Source organism: Geotrypetes seraphini, chromosome 3, assembly GCF_902459505.1.
Source record: "Geotrypetes seraphini chromosome 3, aGeoSer1.1, whole genome shotgun sequence".
Taxonomy (NCBI): domain Eukaryota; kingdom Metazoa; phylum Chordata; class Amphibia; order Gymnophiona; family Dermophiidae; genus Geotrypetes; species Geotrypetes seraphini.
The window spans coordinates 50,768,986-50,784,355 of NC_047086.1; the positions used below are offsets into that span (position 1 = coordinate 50,768,986).

The 15,370-nt window shown below is 41.6% G+C and overlaps 1 protein-coding gene across 2 annotated transcripts in view; it reads right to left on the bottom strand.

The window, feature by feature from the left end:
• Positions 1-2,725: 2,725 nt before the first annotated feature.
• Positions 2,726-15,370, bottom strand: part of DDX43 (DEAD-box helicase 43) — a 267,260-nt gene continuing 254,615 nt past the window's right edge. For both annotated transcript variants that reach the window (XM_033935444.1, XM_033935443.1), the window contains 3 exons: positions 11,102-11,189; positions 4,861-4,999; positions 2,726-3,360 (listed from right to left, as the gene is read on the bottom strand). In XM_033935444.1, the coding sequence (XP_033791335.1) occupies positions 4,886-4,999; positions 11,102-11,189 (202 nt within the window). In that variant the 3' untranslated portion in view covers positions 2,726-3,360; positions 4,861-4,885. The remainder of the gene's footprint in view (positions 3,361-4,860; positions 5,000-11,101; positions 11,190-15,370) is intronic.

Here is a 15,370-nt window from a genome sequence, read left to right on the forward strand (position 1 = left end):
GTTGAACTCCATTTTGTGTTCAGCCTATACCCCTAGTCTTTGTTCAGGGTCAGCTTCTAGCATCGTGGTTCTAACTGATACAGATGTGCCTTAGGCTGGTTAGGAAGAGCATATTAGATTACGTATCCCAAACTGAGATATAACATGCATTAAATATGAATGACATATAATGTGTGAAGCTATGAATGTATGGATATGGGCCCCTGAATGGGTGATATATGTATGGATGTGTATGAACAAAAGAATTGGTTTTGAAAAAACATATATATATTTGCAACCTAAAGAAATTTAAAGGAAGCCTGAACACAACATCTGGAAATAATTAGTCAGAGACCTATAGCAGTCTCTAGCATAGGAAGGCTTCTGTGTGAGGATCAATGTAATTTGAAGCTGTCTGCTTAGGGAGAGGGGGAAGCAGCCCCTCCTTCTCCTTTTTCTCTAAGGCTGAGAATATCTCAGCACCCTTTTAACAAATGCAGATTCTCTTAATATATCTTTGTGAAAAGGATAAAAGGAATATTGGATATGTTATAAAATGTTAATGTATATTCAGAAATGAATGTAAACAAAACAAATATGATTTCTGAAACTTTTAAACATGTAGAGGAATTTTCTTTGTCTAACTTTAAAGACCACCTCTGTTAGTTTTGATTGGCTGACAGCCAATGATGTCAAACTGAACTGAAGGTATATATTGGGGAGCTTCGAAGTATCGGGTTGAGTTCGTTATCAGAAGGCCAGCATTTTGGCAACTATAACGACCTCCCGCTAACGCAACTATTCTTTTGAGTTTCATGATGGGAAAGAGTGGCTTAAGGAAGATGGCCATGGGTGGCTGGAGCTAGATGCCACGGATGTTCCCGGACTGCTGTTACTTTGTAATGGTGAAACGAAAGTCCAAACTTTGGGTTTTTCCCGACGAATCTTTGCCAACAGCAACGGGCCCGATGGACGCCTTTCTTCAGCGAGGGACGCCAACGCAGCCGGAGGCTTTCTCGGCTGGGAGAGACACGCTGGCTGAAGCGTTACAGCTCTCCCTCGAGGCAACATCGATAACTCCGGAAGAGCGGAGTCCTCCGAGTCGCCCGGGGGTGTTTGACCGGTCGATGGAAGAACTAAGTCCTCCGAGTTGTTTGGGGGCGTTTGACCAGGCGAAGGTGGAGGAAATGCCCCGGGGTGTTTACTCTCCAGACCTGCTGAGATCGGGAATCGGCCCAGCAGGAGGAGGGGTGAAGCCAAATCAACCATCTGTGCATTCGGAGGAGCTGGGACAGAAACTGCCTCAGGATTTCCTGACACTAACTTCATCGCCTGCTGAAGTTCCAGGTACTTTTTCATCAGAGTCTGGGTGTTGAACTGATACCATTGCAGAGGCCCAAGGTTTTCAATATGGAGTCAATTTGGGAAGCAATATCTAGTTTTCAAATCTCTTTGGGAACCCAAATGCAGCAACTTACCACACGTTATACCTCTGTTGTGTCTGAAAATTTGGAAATGAAAAACAGGATATCCAGCGTTGAAAATAAAGTGGATGGACATGAAACAAGAATAAAAACAGTGGAGTCCCAGGCTTCGGTCTGGGTAAGAGATAGTGGAAACCTTAATTTTAAGGTAGAAATGTTGGAAAATATGACTAGAAGAAGTAATCTTCGGATTATTAATTTTCCAAAATTACCACTTATCTCAGCGCAGGATACATTTAAAAAGTATTTGAAAGAAGTTTTGAAAGATCCCGAAACCTCCTATCTGCCTCTCATTAAAATATATTATTTACCAACTAGAGAATCTGTTCAAAAACCAAACCAGCAGAATTTGTCTGCTGATAGTTTGGATTTGACAAATTTCCTTGAGAGGTCAGGTGAAGAGATACCGGCAACTGCTACGCTACTTGTACAATTTGCTATAGATGCTGACAGGGAATGGATGCTTAAAATGTTTTTTAAGTTTAAAGATATACCATTTATGACTAAAATAGTGAGAATGTATCCAGACGTGTCACGAATAACCCAAAAGAGAAGAAAACAATTTCTAATTTTGAGACCAAGGGTTCTGCAATTAGGTGCGACGTTTGTACTCAGATTCCCCTGTAAATGTGTAATGACCTATCAAGGGAATAGATTTATTTTCTTTGAACCTCAGCAGTTGATACAATTTATTTCTGCTAAAGAGCAAACTTAAAACTCCTGAGAGAAGTTCAGTCTCAACCTGCTCAAGCATAAGCTTTTTGGTTTTTGTTCTCTCCTGCTACCATCTTTAATTTCTTGTATTATTTGATAAAGATTTCAGCCATTGTAAAGCTTTCTCCCCCCTTAATTGAGGTCTAAAGATACAAACCAGTAATAATTCACATTTGGGTTTAATGATTTTGCTGCATGAGAAAGAAAAAACTTGTTCTGTTTTTGTATTTTAATTGTATATTTTTATTATTACCTATTGTCTCATTTTAATGTATGTACTGAGTTGTATTATTTTCTTGTTTTGACTAATATTATGTCAATATTATAAAATGAAAATAAAGAATTAAAAAAAATAAAAAAAGGATGGGAAAATAAAAACAATAAAATTACTTTGGTAACTTTGCGTTATGCGTTCATTTTCCATATTTTTGTTATTTTTCACACCTTGAGTGAAAGGCAACTGTAGCTTTATGAGTGCCCAGGCGTCCAATGCCCATGCTCAACGTACATTTATTTCAGAAAAGGTATAATGAAACCAAAACACTAGAAACATTTTAAAGGTTTTATTTATGCATTTGAATTCAAGTACTTCAGAAGTCACTAAAACCTGCAGTTCTATTTTTATTTAAATAAATGGCCATACCAGATCAAATATAATAATATGAAATTATTAACTTTTTATTCCTACTATTTTGAAAGCTTCAAAATATAGTGGTGGTATATTGTTGGTTATATCATTTAAAAAAATATATTTTAGCATGAAAGCCAAATTAAAGTAATCTCCATGAAACATTAGCTAACATACTTTACAACATAACTATCTGCCAGCAAAAAAAAGTGTGCTCAGACTAATGCCATGTTATAAAAGAAAGTTGAAATATCAAAATTAAATAGAAAAACAAACTAAAGAAACCTTAACATTTTCTGTCTATTGTGGGGAGTAAAGACTAAAAAATTAAATCAAATGCATTTCCAAAACAAACCTGAAATAGTGGTTTACTGAAAATTATTTTACTCTCAGTTTTAAGCCAATATATTTTCTGATATACCCACACTTAACTTAGGAATACATCAATATGAATACAGAAAACCATAAGCTTGTAGTATTTACAATTTTCATTGTGTCTTGTAGGAATGAGCCACTCCAACTGGCGCACCTCCAGTTGGGCTCCAACTGGGCTCTCTGAAACGACAACAAAAATTAATTGCATTTTCCTCCTTCTAGGTTTTATTGAATTATGGCTAACAGCTGGACAGGGATGGATAATCAGCAACCCACTAGATATACTATAGTGTCAAACTTTATTTGTACATTCAGTAGTGCTGGCTAGTTAAAGAGCTCCAAGGAACATGTGTACAAGCTAAGACCAATAAGTTAGGCCTGCTATTATTACTGGCTGAATTTCACCCAAGCTTAACTTTAGCTCCCATCCTACCCTCTAATTTGGCCTCCCAGTCTAAGCACAAGTTTTGCATAGAATATATGATGAACACAATATACTCCTAATTTCAATGTCTTGTCCTAAAAAAGTCTTTCTAAAAAATATTGTTGGTTAATGGTATGCAGTTTTTTTAGAAGATACATAGCCCTTCAATGCTGCCTAAAAAACACATAATAGCATCAAATTCTGTATAAAACAACAGGCCCAAATTTAAGACTTACTGTATGTGGTCAGCACTGGCATCAACTGCATAAATATTTTGAAAAATAAGGCAAAGAATGTTTTATATCAAAAGAAACAGTTGAATATATCCAAATACAATCAAACTGTATCTTCAGATTCCTCCAGTAACCTTATTAGGACTATGTTGCCCTCAGACTATTCCACAGTCGCTGAGCTTCTCACTCAGAGCCAAGTGGCCTTACCAGAAAGAAAAACCTGAACATACCTCCTTGTATACTTTGTTTTACCCTGCTTAATCCCTTTTTCCTGTAAGTACTATGAAACCTGTCTGAATACTTTTAGCTGCTAAGTAATATCCAAAATTAAAAATACAATTCAATTGCTTGCGTATGGGTAGAGTAGAGGCAGTATGCAATGACCTGGGTAAATTCTCTAGGCTGATAATTGCCATTACTTAGCAGCTAAAAGTAGTTCATTTCCATTTTCTGTATTGATCACTATGATACAGTACCTTCACATTCTGATGTTTGTTTATTAAAAAATGTTACCGCACTTTGGTTTAACAACTGCAAGGTTTACAAATAATAAAGAGAAAGGGACGCCATTAAAACAGAAATGCAAAAAGAAGAAAATAATATCCAAAATTAAAAATACAATTCAATTGCTTGCGTATGGGTAGAGTAGAGGCAGTATGCAATGACCTGGGTAAATTCTCTAGGCTGATAATTGCCATTATTTTCTTCTTTTTGCATTTCTGTTTTAATGGCGTCCCTTTCTCTTTATTATTTGTAAACCTTGCAGTTGCTAAACCAAAGTGCGGTAACATTTTTTAATAAACAAACATCAGAATGTGAAGGTACTGTATCATAGTGATCAATACAGAAAATGGAAATGAACTACAGTCATTCATGGCACCATTATTTTCATACACCTCAAGTGCCTAAATTATGAGTGTTTCTCATAATTATAAATTAGAAAGAAAGAAAACTAGTTTTTGCTTAAACATTTTGACAACTAAATATATTAATTCAAAATTATACTATGGAAAAATTACTTACACTGAATGAAAGATCCACAATATGATCAAAAGTCCCTACGCCTATTTCCATGAGGCCTTGCCATATCTTTTTCATTATTCAGCTTTATTTTGTGTTGCTTATATCGTTCTGCCATCAATACAAGCTCTTCAGGGACTTCCTAAAAATGAATCACATGTTAAAAGATTAATATGTTAAAACAATTATATTTTGATAGTAGAAATGAAAAATAATTTAATTATCTTTTTGGCATGGCTAGCTCCTCAGTTAGCAGGGTTGATTGCATATATAGTTTACTAGTACTACTATTTACTGTATCATTTCTATAGCGTTTACCGGATGTAATACTTAAACTTGATATACTGCCTGATCTACAATAAGGTCTACACAGTTAATCAAATTTAACAATAGAAATAATTAAAATCAGCACATCTACACACAGCCACATAGATGCCTCAAGTCAATTAATATCCAAAGCTGTCTCCAAAAATTTTCAAGAGTAGATATGTGAGGGGCATGGCTTGGAACATGCTAAACATGCCTGGACCAATCAGGCCTTAGGCATAGCGGGTCTGCCCATCCCCACTAAGTCTAAGGTCTGATTGGCCAATCAGGCCTTAGATTAAGTGGGGATGGGCGGACCCGCTATGCCTAAGGCCTGATTGGTCCAGGCTTCTAGAGCCTGGGCCAATCAGGCCTTAGGCTTCGGCGGGATGGGCCGGGAAGGGGCGGGCCCGCCTCATTTCGACGAGGCGTGCCTGCCGGCTGGACGGGCAAAACCCATCTGGCCGTAAGAACAGGTTAGTTTGGTGGGGTGGAGGTTTAGGGGTTGTTAGCGCCGGGGGGGGGGGGGAGGGTGCGTCTTCGGGCAAGAGGGATTGGGCACCCTTCTGCCAGCGATCGGACAGGCCGCTGCCCGCTATACTTATAGCGGCAGAGAGATCCCTTGCCGCAATAAGTGTAGCGGGCCGTGTCTAATCTAACCCGATTCTCTAACCAGCGTCTGTAACATGGACGCCAGTTACAGAATCGGGGCTAGTGTAGGCCGATTCTGAATAGGACACCTCTCCCGGGCGTCCTATACAGAATCAGGGCCTAGGTGTCTTACGGGCCTCGCCTTCAATATAGGCGGCCTGCCTGGGGAGCATTTTTTAAAAAAAACGTGCATCCCGATTGGCTGATTAGACAGCTGTAGGACGCCTACAGCTGCCTAAAATCGGGACGCACTTTGGAGAATCAGGCCCTTAGAGCTGGATCCGCTCCAGGTGGTGATGGATATACTCTAGAATTCTATAAGTCATTTCAAATTTCTCTTTTACCATATTTATTAAATTTATATCAATATCAACTGACTAAAGGTTGTATTTCAGGTACTATGGCAGATCCCTGGTTATTGTTTTGCCAAAACCAAACAGAGGATCACACTTTGGTTTCAAAGTACAGGTCTATTTCATTAATAAATGTGGATGGGAAAATTATTGCCAAATTATTGGCTTTAAGATTGGCAAAAGATCTCCCTTTTATTATTGATACTCACCAAACAGGATTTGTTGCAAGGAGACATTCTTCTCATAATACTAGATTGGCTTTTCATAATTTAAATTTAACAAAAAAAGTGAATGATCCGGCTTTCTTGGTTTCTTTGGATGTGGAAAAGGCCTTTGATAGGGTTGAATGGAATTTTATGTATCAAGCGTTGGAATGGTTTGGGGTGGGTTCTTGTTTCATTCAAATGATTCAGACGCTGTATAGCTCTCCTGGTGCAAGATTATATATTAACAATAGTTTATCGGATCGGTTTAACTTGCGAAGGGGGGTTAGACAGGGTTGTCCCTTATCTTCATTGCTCTTTGATGTTGTTTTAGAACCCTTGTTAATTGCTATTAATCAAGCAAAAGGGATACAGGGTATTCCTTATTCGAATTGAGAATATAAACTTTCTGCTTATGCAGATGATATATTGCTTTATTTGAGGAATCCAGAGACCACCATTCCATGCTTACTTGAATTGATAGAGAAATTTGGAAAGTTTTCAGGATATAAGATTAAAAGTCTGAAGTCCTCCCGCTTAATGTTCACTGTGCCAAAGGTTTATTCGATTCATTTACTTTTGTCTGGAAAGATGATGGTCTAAAATATTTAGGCATCATTATTAAAAACAATATTGAAGATACGGTGAAGGAGAATGAAAGACTTTTGTTAAAAAAAGTAACAGAAATTCTGTCGAGTTTCTGTTTGATCAGTGTTTCCATGAGTTTGCACACTATGGATGTGAGACTCACCGGTCTGTAATTTTCTGTTTCTGTTCTGCAGCCTTTTTTGTGTAGTGGAATTACGTTAGCCGTTTTCCAGTCCAGGGGTACTCTTCCCGTGCGCATGGAAAGATTGAAGAGCACTGATAGTGGTTCAGCCAGAACATCACACAGCTCTCTGAGCACCCTGGGGTGTAGATTGTCTGGTCCCATGGCTTTGTCTACTTTGAGTCTTGAAAGTTCGTAGTAGACGCTACTGGGCGTAAACTCGAAATCCTGAAACAGGTCATTTTGGCTGTCTTTTGTCTGTAGTTGTGGACCAGCTCCCGGCGCTTCACAGGTGAATACTGAGCAGAAGTATTCGTTTAGTAGTTCTGCCTTGGTAGAATCAGATTCTGCAAAGTTTCCGTCTGATTGCCTGAGGCGTTCTATCCCATCTTTGTTTCTCTTCCTGTCGCTAATGTACCTGAAAAAGGATTTATCCCCTTTTTTAATGTTCCATGCTAGATCTTCTTCTGTTTGGAGCTTAGCCTCTCTGACTGCTTTTTTGACAGTTTTAGATTTGAACAGATAGTCTTCTTTTGCCTCCCTCTTCCCAAGATGTTTGTAGGTGATAAATGCTTCTTTTTTCTTTTTAATGAGTTCTGAAATTTCCTTGTTGAACCATTGTGGTCTTTTGTTTCTCCGGCGTTTGCTTACTGTATTTATGTAGCGGTTAGTTGCCTCGTTCAGTATGGATTTCAGATTTGACCACATAGTTTCCGGATTGTCGGTTTCTGCATGGTTATGCAGCTCTCGATGGACAAAGTCTCCCATATTGTCGAAGTCTGCGCCCCTAAAGTTGAGGACCCTCGTCGCTGTGTTTGATTTAGAGAAGCCTTTCCTGAGGTTGAGCCATACCATGTTATGGTCACTGGTGGCCAGCGTGTCCCCTACTAATACCTCCGAGACACTGTCTCCGTTGGTGAGTACCAGGTCCAGTATTGCCTGTTCCCTTGTGGGTTCTAATACCATTTGTTTTAGTTGCGCACCCTTGATGGAGGTTAATATTCTTCTGCTACCACACGTAGGTGCTGAGAGTGTGTTCCAATCTGCATCTGGCATGTTGAAGTCCCCCAACAGTACTGTGTCGCCACGCAAAGTGATGTTCTCTATGTCTTCTATCAATTCCTTGTCTTTGTCTTCCTTTTGTCTTGGAGGCCTGTATACCACACCGAGGTAAAGGCATTTTTCATTCCCTCTGGCCAGGTTCACCCAGAGTGATTCCCCTGTGTATCTAACCTCTGTGATTCTGGTGGTTATGATATTATCCTTAGTGTATAGTGCTACCCCCCCTCCTAACTTGCCCTCTCTGTCCCGACGAAGTAGATTGTAGCCTGGTATAACCATATCCCATCCATGCGAGTCTGTGAACCAGGTCTCCGATATCGCTACTACGTCAAGGTCAGCATTCCTTATCTCTGTTTCTAGTTCCAGGATTTTGTTGCCCAAGCTATGTGCGTTAACATACATAGCTCTCCAAACTCCTGTCCCTGTTAGTATGGCTCCTATTTTTTTGTGTATACTATGGGTACTTACCCTTGTCTGCTTATATGGCTAGCATAGTGAAAACATAACAACCAGTGTTTAAGCATGGATGTGGCTCTGGCCACCTTTTTGAACAGACTGGATGGACCATTTAGTTCTTTATTTGCACTATTTACTTTGGGTTTTCATCCAAACTTTAAAATTTCTTGGATGTTGTTTCCGTTCAAACTGACAATGGCAATTTATTCCATAATACAGGGACCGCACAAAACATGGCACTTTTTCTTGTGGCTACTGGAAGCTAACAATGCAAGTATATGAGCTACTAAAAACCTAAGCATGCTATTAGGCACATATGGTTGAATTAATGCGGCCAAATAAGGTCATCCTTGGTCATATATCATCCTATGTAAGAGGGTAAGAATTTTGAACTCAATTCTATAAGCAACTGGTAGCCAATGGTACCTAAAGTATAGTGGTATCACATGGTAAAGAATGATAAAGTGGCTGTTACCCGCGGCTAGCCACGGGTAACCCGCCAAAATGGTGAGGGGTGAAAAAGTGCTCACTGCGGGTACAGGGACAAGGCTTGAATGGCCTTGTCTCCGCAGTTAAGAGAGGGAATGTGCACGATCACCAATCGCACGCGGCCCCCTCCCTCCTACCTACCCGAATCTATCTATCTCCTTCCCTCCTCCCCCTTACCTTTGTGGCGCGTTTTAGTAACTTCTTCACAAAGCCGTCGGAGCCTGCAAGCATCTATTCCCCATGCATTTCTACCTCACTCCTCTCTATGCCCAATTTTCCTCTTCCTTTCCCCATGTGCACCATCTCTTTCCCTCTCACTCACACACTCAGGCCCAACAATTGTCCCTTTCTATTCCCTCCCTCCTTCCTATGTCCCAAGTTAGTGCCCCCTTCTACCCTCTCTTCTTCCTTTCTGTATCCCGAGTTCATGCCCCCTCCCCATTCCTCTGCCTTTCAGCACTGGTTGCAGTACATGAAGAAGGACATAGTACTACTAGAAAGGGTCCAGAGAAGAGCAACTAAAATGGTTAAGGGGCTGGAGGAGTTGCCGTACAGTGAGAGATTAGAGAAACTGGGCCTCTTCTCTCTTGAAAAGAGGAGACTGAGAAGAGACATGATCGAAATATTCAAGATAATGAAGGGAATAGACTTAGTAGATAAAGACAGGTTGTTCACCCTCTCCAAGGTAGAGAGAACGAGAGGGCACTCTCTAAAGTTAAGAGGATGGATTCAGTACAAATGTAAGGAAGTTCTTCAGCCAGAGAGTGGTAGAAAACTGGAACTCTCTTTCGGAGGCTGTTATAGGGGAAAATATTCTCCAGGGATTCAAGACAAAGTTAGACAAGTTTTGACAAGTGTCTTGAGAATGAGAGGTACGCAGGCAAGATTAGACTCAGGGCACTGGTCTTTGACCTAAGGGACGCCGCGGGAGCGGACTGCTGGGCACGATGGACCACTGGTCTGACCCAGCAGCAGCAATTCTTATGTTCTTTGTCCCACCCCCTTCCTTTCTCCCTCTCCCGAAGCTGTGCCGAAGCCTGCTTGCCCCCAAGCCGACCCACCGCCAATTTCTCCTCCCCTCAGTCTGCTACCCGCCCGCTCCATTTAATTATCCCCCACCGCTGCCGCAATTCCGGGAAAGGCCAGGTGCATGCGATTGCATGCTGCCGGCCCACAAGCTTTCCCCTCGACGTCAATTCTGACGTTGGAGAGAAGGTCTGGGCCAGTCAAGCAGCGATTGAAGGCTCAAGTGACAAAAATAACAGAAGTAAAGAAAAAGTGAAGAAAAAATGGCCAAAGGCCACTCGTTAGAAAAACATTACAGGTTGAAGACAACACAGACTGGATGAAGTCCAGAAAAAAAATGAAGAACTAAGGAACTGTGAGCAGACATTGGGCAGGAAGGCACTTGCAAAGTTTCTTATAACTTTAAAGTGACAGTTCACTTTTAACACTGTCCATACCAGGTTCCGTGGATGACATCACCCACATGTGAGAATATGCTGCCTGCTTGTCTTAGGATAATATTTGATTGTTAGATTGCTGACTCAAGCTGACTGAGCTCTCTTCTTAGCCCTCTCCTCCAATTTGTTATTGAAAGAAACATCTTTCACACTGTAAAACTCTAACTTTAGTATCTCAATTGGAAATCTTTAACTTGAGCCATGCACAACATCCTTGGTGATTGAATGCATTTCAATTTTTATAAGCCTTTATTTTTTTTACTTTCCCAATAGAACACATTTATTAATTTTACTTTTTAATTACATACATAATAATTAACCCCCCTTTTACTAAGCTGTAGTAGAGGTTTCTGCCTGGAGCGCTAAATGCTCCGATGCTGCCCAAATGTTCATAGGAATTCTATGAGTGTCGGAGCATTTAGCGCTCCAGGCCGCGGTAGAAAACTCTACTGTGGCTTAGTAAAAGAGGGCCTAAGTTCAAATAGTTCTTACTTGATTTGCTCGTTCCAAAATATTTATCAGCTCAGCTGCAAACTTCCAGTCTTTTCTTGTAACAAGTGTTATAGATTCACCTGTACGTCTACAAGAGGGAAACAAAGGATTATACATGCAGGTACATACTTACATTTCATAAATCCTAACAGAAGTCTAATAGCCTACTAAGGATTAATACTAATCACAAAGAAAGAAAAAAAACAAATAAAAAAATCAGATGAACACATGGCATTTACTAAATTATTCTCAACAGGATTCTGTATCAATATCCTAAAGAAGAATTTCCTATCGATTAAATAGTTTTGAGTTTAACCACAACAGTCCAGATTACATGTACATTTTCTCTCCTACTAATTACTCAAAGAGAGAATAGACATTTGTTGTCTCAAAGGACCAAGTAGTATATGCTAACTGCCACCATGTCAACAGGAACGATATGGGCACAAATGTTAATACATGCTAACATTAAGGGCTCCTTTTACAAAGGTGCGCTAGCGTTTTTAGCGCATGCGGGAAATTAGCGCGTGCTACGCTTCTAGAAATAATGCCAGCTCAATGCTGGCATTAAGAATCTAGCACGCAGCAATGTAGTGCACACTATTACGCACATTAAAGCCCTAATGTGGCTTAGTAAAAGGAGCCCTATGTAAACTAGGACTTAAATGCTCCTAGAAAAGTAAATTCCATAAAACTATTTACTACCACCAAACTATATAAATCATAACCAAACTTTGTAAAATAATGCGTTTGGCATACTTTTAAATATGTATCGTATATGTTTAATGCTATTTCAAACTATACTTCCCTCCATATTCACGGGGGATTAGGGGCAGATCTGGCCCGTGAATATGGAAAAATCGCAAACAACTTTTAGGGTCGACTCTGACCCACATCCCACCACCCTCCTGGACCTCTCCACACCTTACCTGGTGGTCTAGTGGGGAAGAAGCAATCTTCCTACGCTCCTGCCCCGTGCAGAGCTGCCAACAAAAATGGCTGTCGTGAGTTCCCGTGGTCTCACGAGACTACAGCCATTTTTGTTGACAGCTTTGCATGGGGTAGGAGCATTGAAGATTGCTCCTGCTCCGCGTTACCACCAAGTACAATGTGGAGAGGTCTGGGAGGCGGGGGTGGGTCAGGGTTTAGAAACTCGCACATAACCGAAGTCATGAGTTCTAAACCTGCGAATTTGGAGGGAGAAGTGTACAGTGGTGCCTCGCATAACGGCCGCCTCGCACAGCGGACGCTGCGCACAACGAACTTTATGTCGTGATCCGTATAACGTACTTCGTTTCACACAACGAAGTCGCCCGAGCTGCATCCTTCCGGGGTTCCTGCGGGGTTGGATCGCAGCGGGGTTAGTCGAGGGTAGTCTCCTTCTCCTTACCTGCCCTGTCGCAGCACACAGCCGAACGGAAATCTTCCCGATGTGAGCGCTGACGTCGGAGGGAGGGCTTAAGCAAAGCCCTCCCTTCCTCCGACGTCAGCGCTGACATCAGGAAGACTTCCGGTCGGCTGTGTGCGGCTGCGGCAGGGCAGGTAGGAAGAAGGCAATGGCGAACGAAAGAGGGGGGAGGGGGCGGTCCGCCCCGAAGAATGTGCACAGCTGGTCAGGTCCCCCGATCGACCGACAACAGGCCCGGCCGACAAACCTCCCTGCCCTGTAGCCGCGAATCTAAATTACCTCTTACAGCAGCTTCAATAATCCAGCTGCTGTAAGAAGGTAATTTAGATTCGCGGCTACAGGACAGGGAGATTTGTCCGACCGGGCCTGTTCTGTTGTCGGTCGGGTGCAAAAGCGCCACAAAGGTGGAGGCAGGGAGGGAGGAAAGGTGGAGTGGAGAAGAAAAGACGCTTAAGGGGGGAGAAGGCCGCTGAAAGCACATGTTGGAGCAGGGGATGAGAGGGAGGGAGAGAAGGGGAAATATTGGACAAGGGCAGAAGGGATGCTAAATCATAGGGTGACAGGCAGAGAGAACAACAGGAAAAAGAGTGGAAGCAATCTTGAACCCTGAGGGTGAGGGCAGAGAGAGGTGGTGAGATGATTGATCATGGGGAGAGGGACAAAAGGGAATAGAGATGGGATAGGAAGATAGTGGAAGTAAAAGGACAGGGAGATGTATGTTTTTAGATGTATCTAAATAAAAATAATAACAAAAAATTTATCTTTTTTATGTCATCTTAGCATATTTTATGCTACAGAACGAATTATTTTTTTTTACATGTATTCCTATGGGAAAACGCGTTTCACATAACGAACGTTTCACATAACAAACTTGCTCCTGGAACCAATTAAGTTCGTTGTGTGAGGCACCACTGTAGTTTTAAATTATACTGGTTTTTAGAAAACTGAACATTGAAGTTCTCCATCTTAACAAATCTTGGCTCTTTCTCTCAGCTATTTTGATGTAACATTAAAGAATTTATTTTACATGCTAGAAGAAAATTTTGACTGCAGAGATTATCCCAGTAATAGTCAAGACCACACAATTCCTTCTAAAAGCAAGACAAGGGATGAAAGACAAATCACGTCAAATTATGATAGAATGTATCACAAGAAACTTCAATGTTTTGGTGAAAATGCACTTGAAAGTGTGTATAGATATTTTATTACATTTTAACATGTGTATAGATGTTATTACATTTTTAACATTATGAGAAATTCAGCAGAGTTAATATGCCCGAATTCCCATTGCTATTCCCTAAAAGACCATATATACAAGGGGGTATTGAAAAATTCTTAGCCCAACCAAGAAGGGAATGATGACATGGAGCCTTGAAGCTTACAAATTTATTCCACATATTCACCCCTAAGTTCAACACACTTGGCACATTGTGTCTGAAGTTTCTGTAACCCTTCCAAAACAATACTCTTGATGTCTGGTCAGTGAAATACTGCTGCAATCACCTCTGAATCACATGAAAATTGTTGCCCTTTCAAACTCTTTTTAAGGTTTAGAAACAGAAAATAGTCATATAGAGCATGATCTGGTGAGTAGGGTGGTCTATGCTCTGAAACCCCAACTGCATCAAAATACTCATCTTTTTCCTGACTTGAGTGCTTTTGTCTTGCAAAAAGAACTCCTTTTCATAGGTTCCCTCTCCTTTCTTCTTTCAATGCATCCTTTAATTGGCACAGCAATATACAGTAGTATTCTGCATTAGCTTCTTTGGCCCCTTGGAAGATAGTCAGTCATTACAACACTTCGTTGATCCCAAAATACTGTGGCCATACCTTTACTGCTGACTTTTGGGTCTTGGAATTTCCTTGGCCTTGGAGAACCTGAGTGCCATCACTACATGGACTGTTTTGTCTTAGGATCATAGTAGGATGCACCAGGTAGGGGGGGTCTAAGATTTTGATTGGCCCAAGCGCTTAAGGTTCCTCCCTTAGGAGGGATCTTAAGCACCTGGGCCAATCAGCGCCTTAGGCCCTTCCCCAATGCATCCCAGCATGCAACGTGAAGGGGAAGGTCTGCCATTTTGAAGAGGTGGGTCTGCCGGCTGAAGGGAGTAAGCATTCTTCTAGTTGGCATTACTGGAAAGATATTGGGGGGGGGGAGACCCCCTCCTGCTGGAAGTGTCAGGTGGGGGGAGGGGGCAGTCGAGGCCCAGTGGTGAGGGCAGCTGGGAGTGGGCATCTCTCATGCTGATCTTGAGTTGGGTTTGGCGGGGTGTCCGGGCAGCAGAGGGCAAGGGGGGTGTCGTGGGAGGAGGGACTCTTCTTTCTACTACCCTCCCAGCCAGTTAATCAGCTGAGCTGGCAGGACTTGGGGAGACCTGCGGCTCAGTTGATTGGGGCAGGGATAGCAGCTGTGCTTAGCAATTGCTCTTCTGAGCAATTGTAGGCATAGTTCCTCTCGCTCTTTACCTGTGATTCTCCGCACAAATAGCTTGCATATAAATTGCATGCTATTATGCTTAGAATCGCCTGTAAAATAAAAGTCGCTCCCATTACAGGCACTACATTGACTCGCTGGATTTTACCGGCAAGTTTTGAGAATCTTCCTCAGAATAGAGTTCAGAATGGCAAAGAGTCGGTGATGGTTGGAGCAGAGAATTAGTCAGATGGGTGTAGAAGTCTTGTTTGGCAAGTGAAAGAGCAGACTGGAAGGAGGTCAGCAGGAATTTGAAATGTATGAAGTCAGCATGAGTACAAGATTTGAGCCAAAGATGTTCAGCAGACCAGGCACAGGAATGTAAGTGGTGAATTTTAGAGGTCAGTCAGGGCTGCAGTTTGGCACGCCTTACAGAATTTGGAATGGG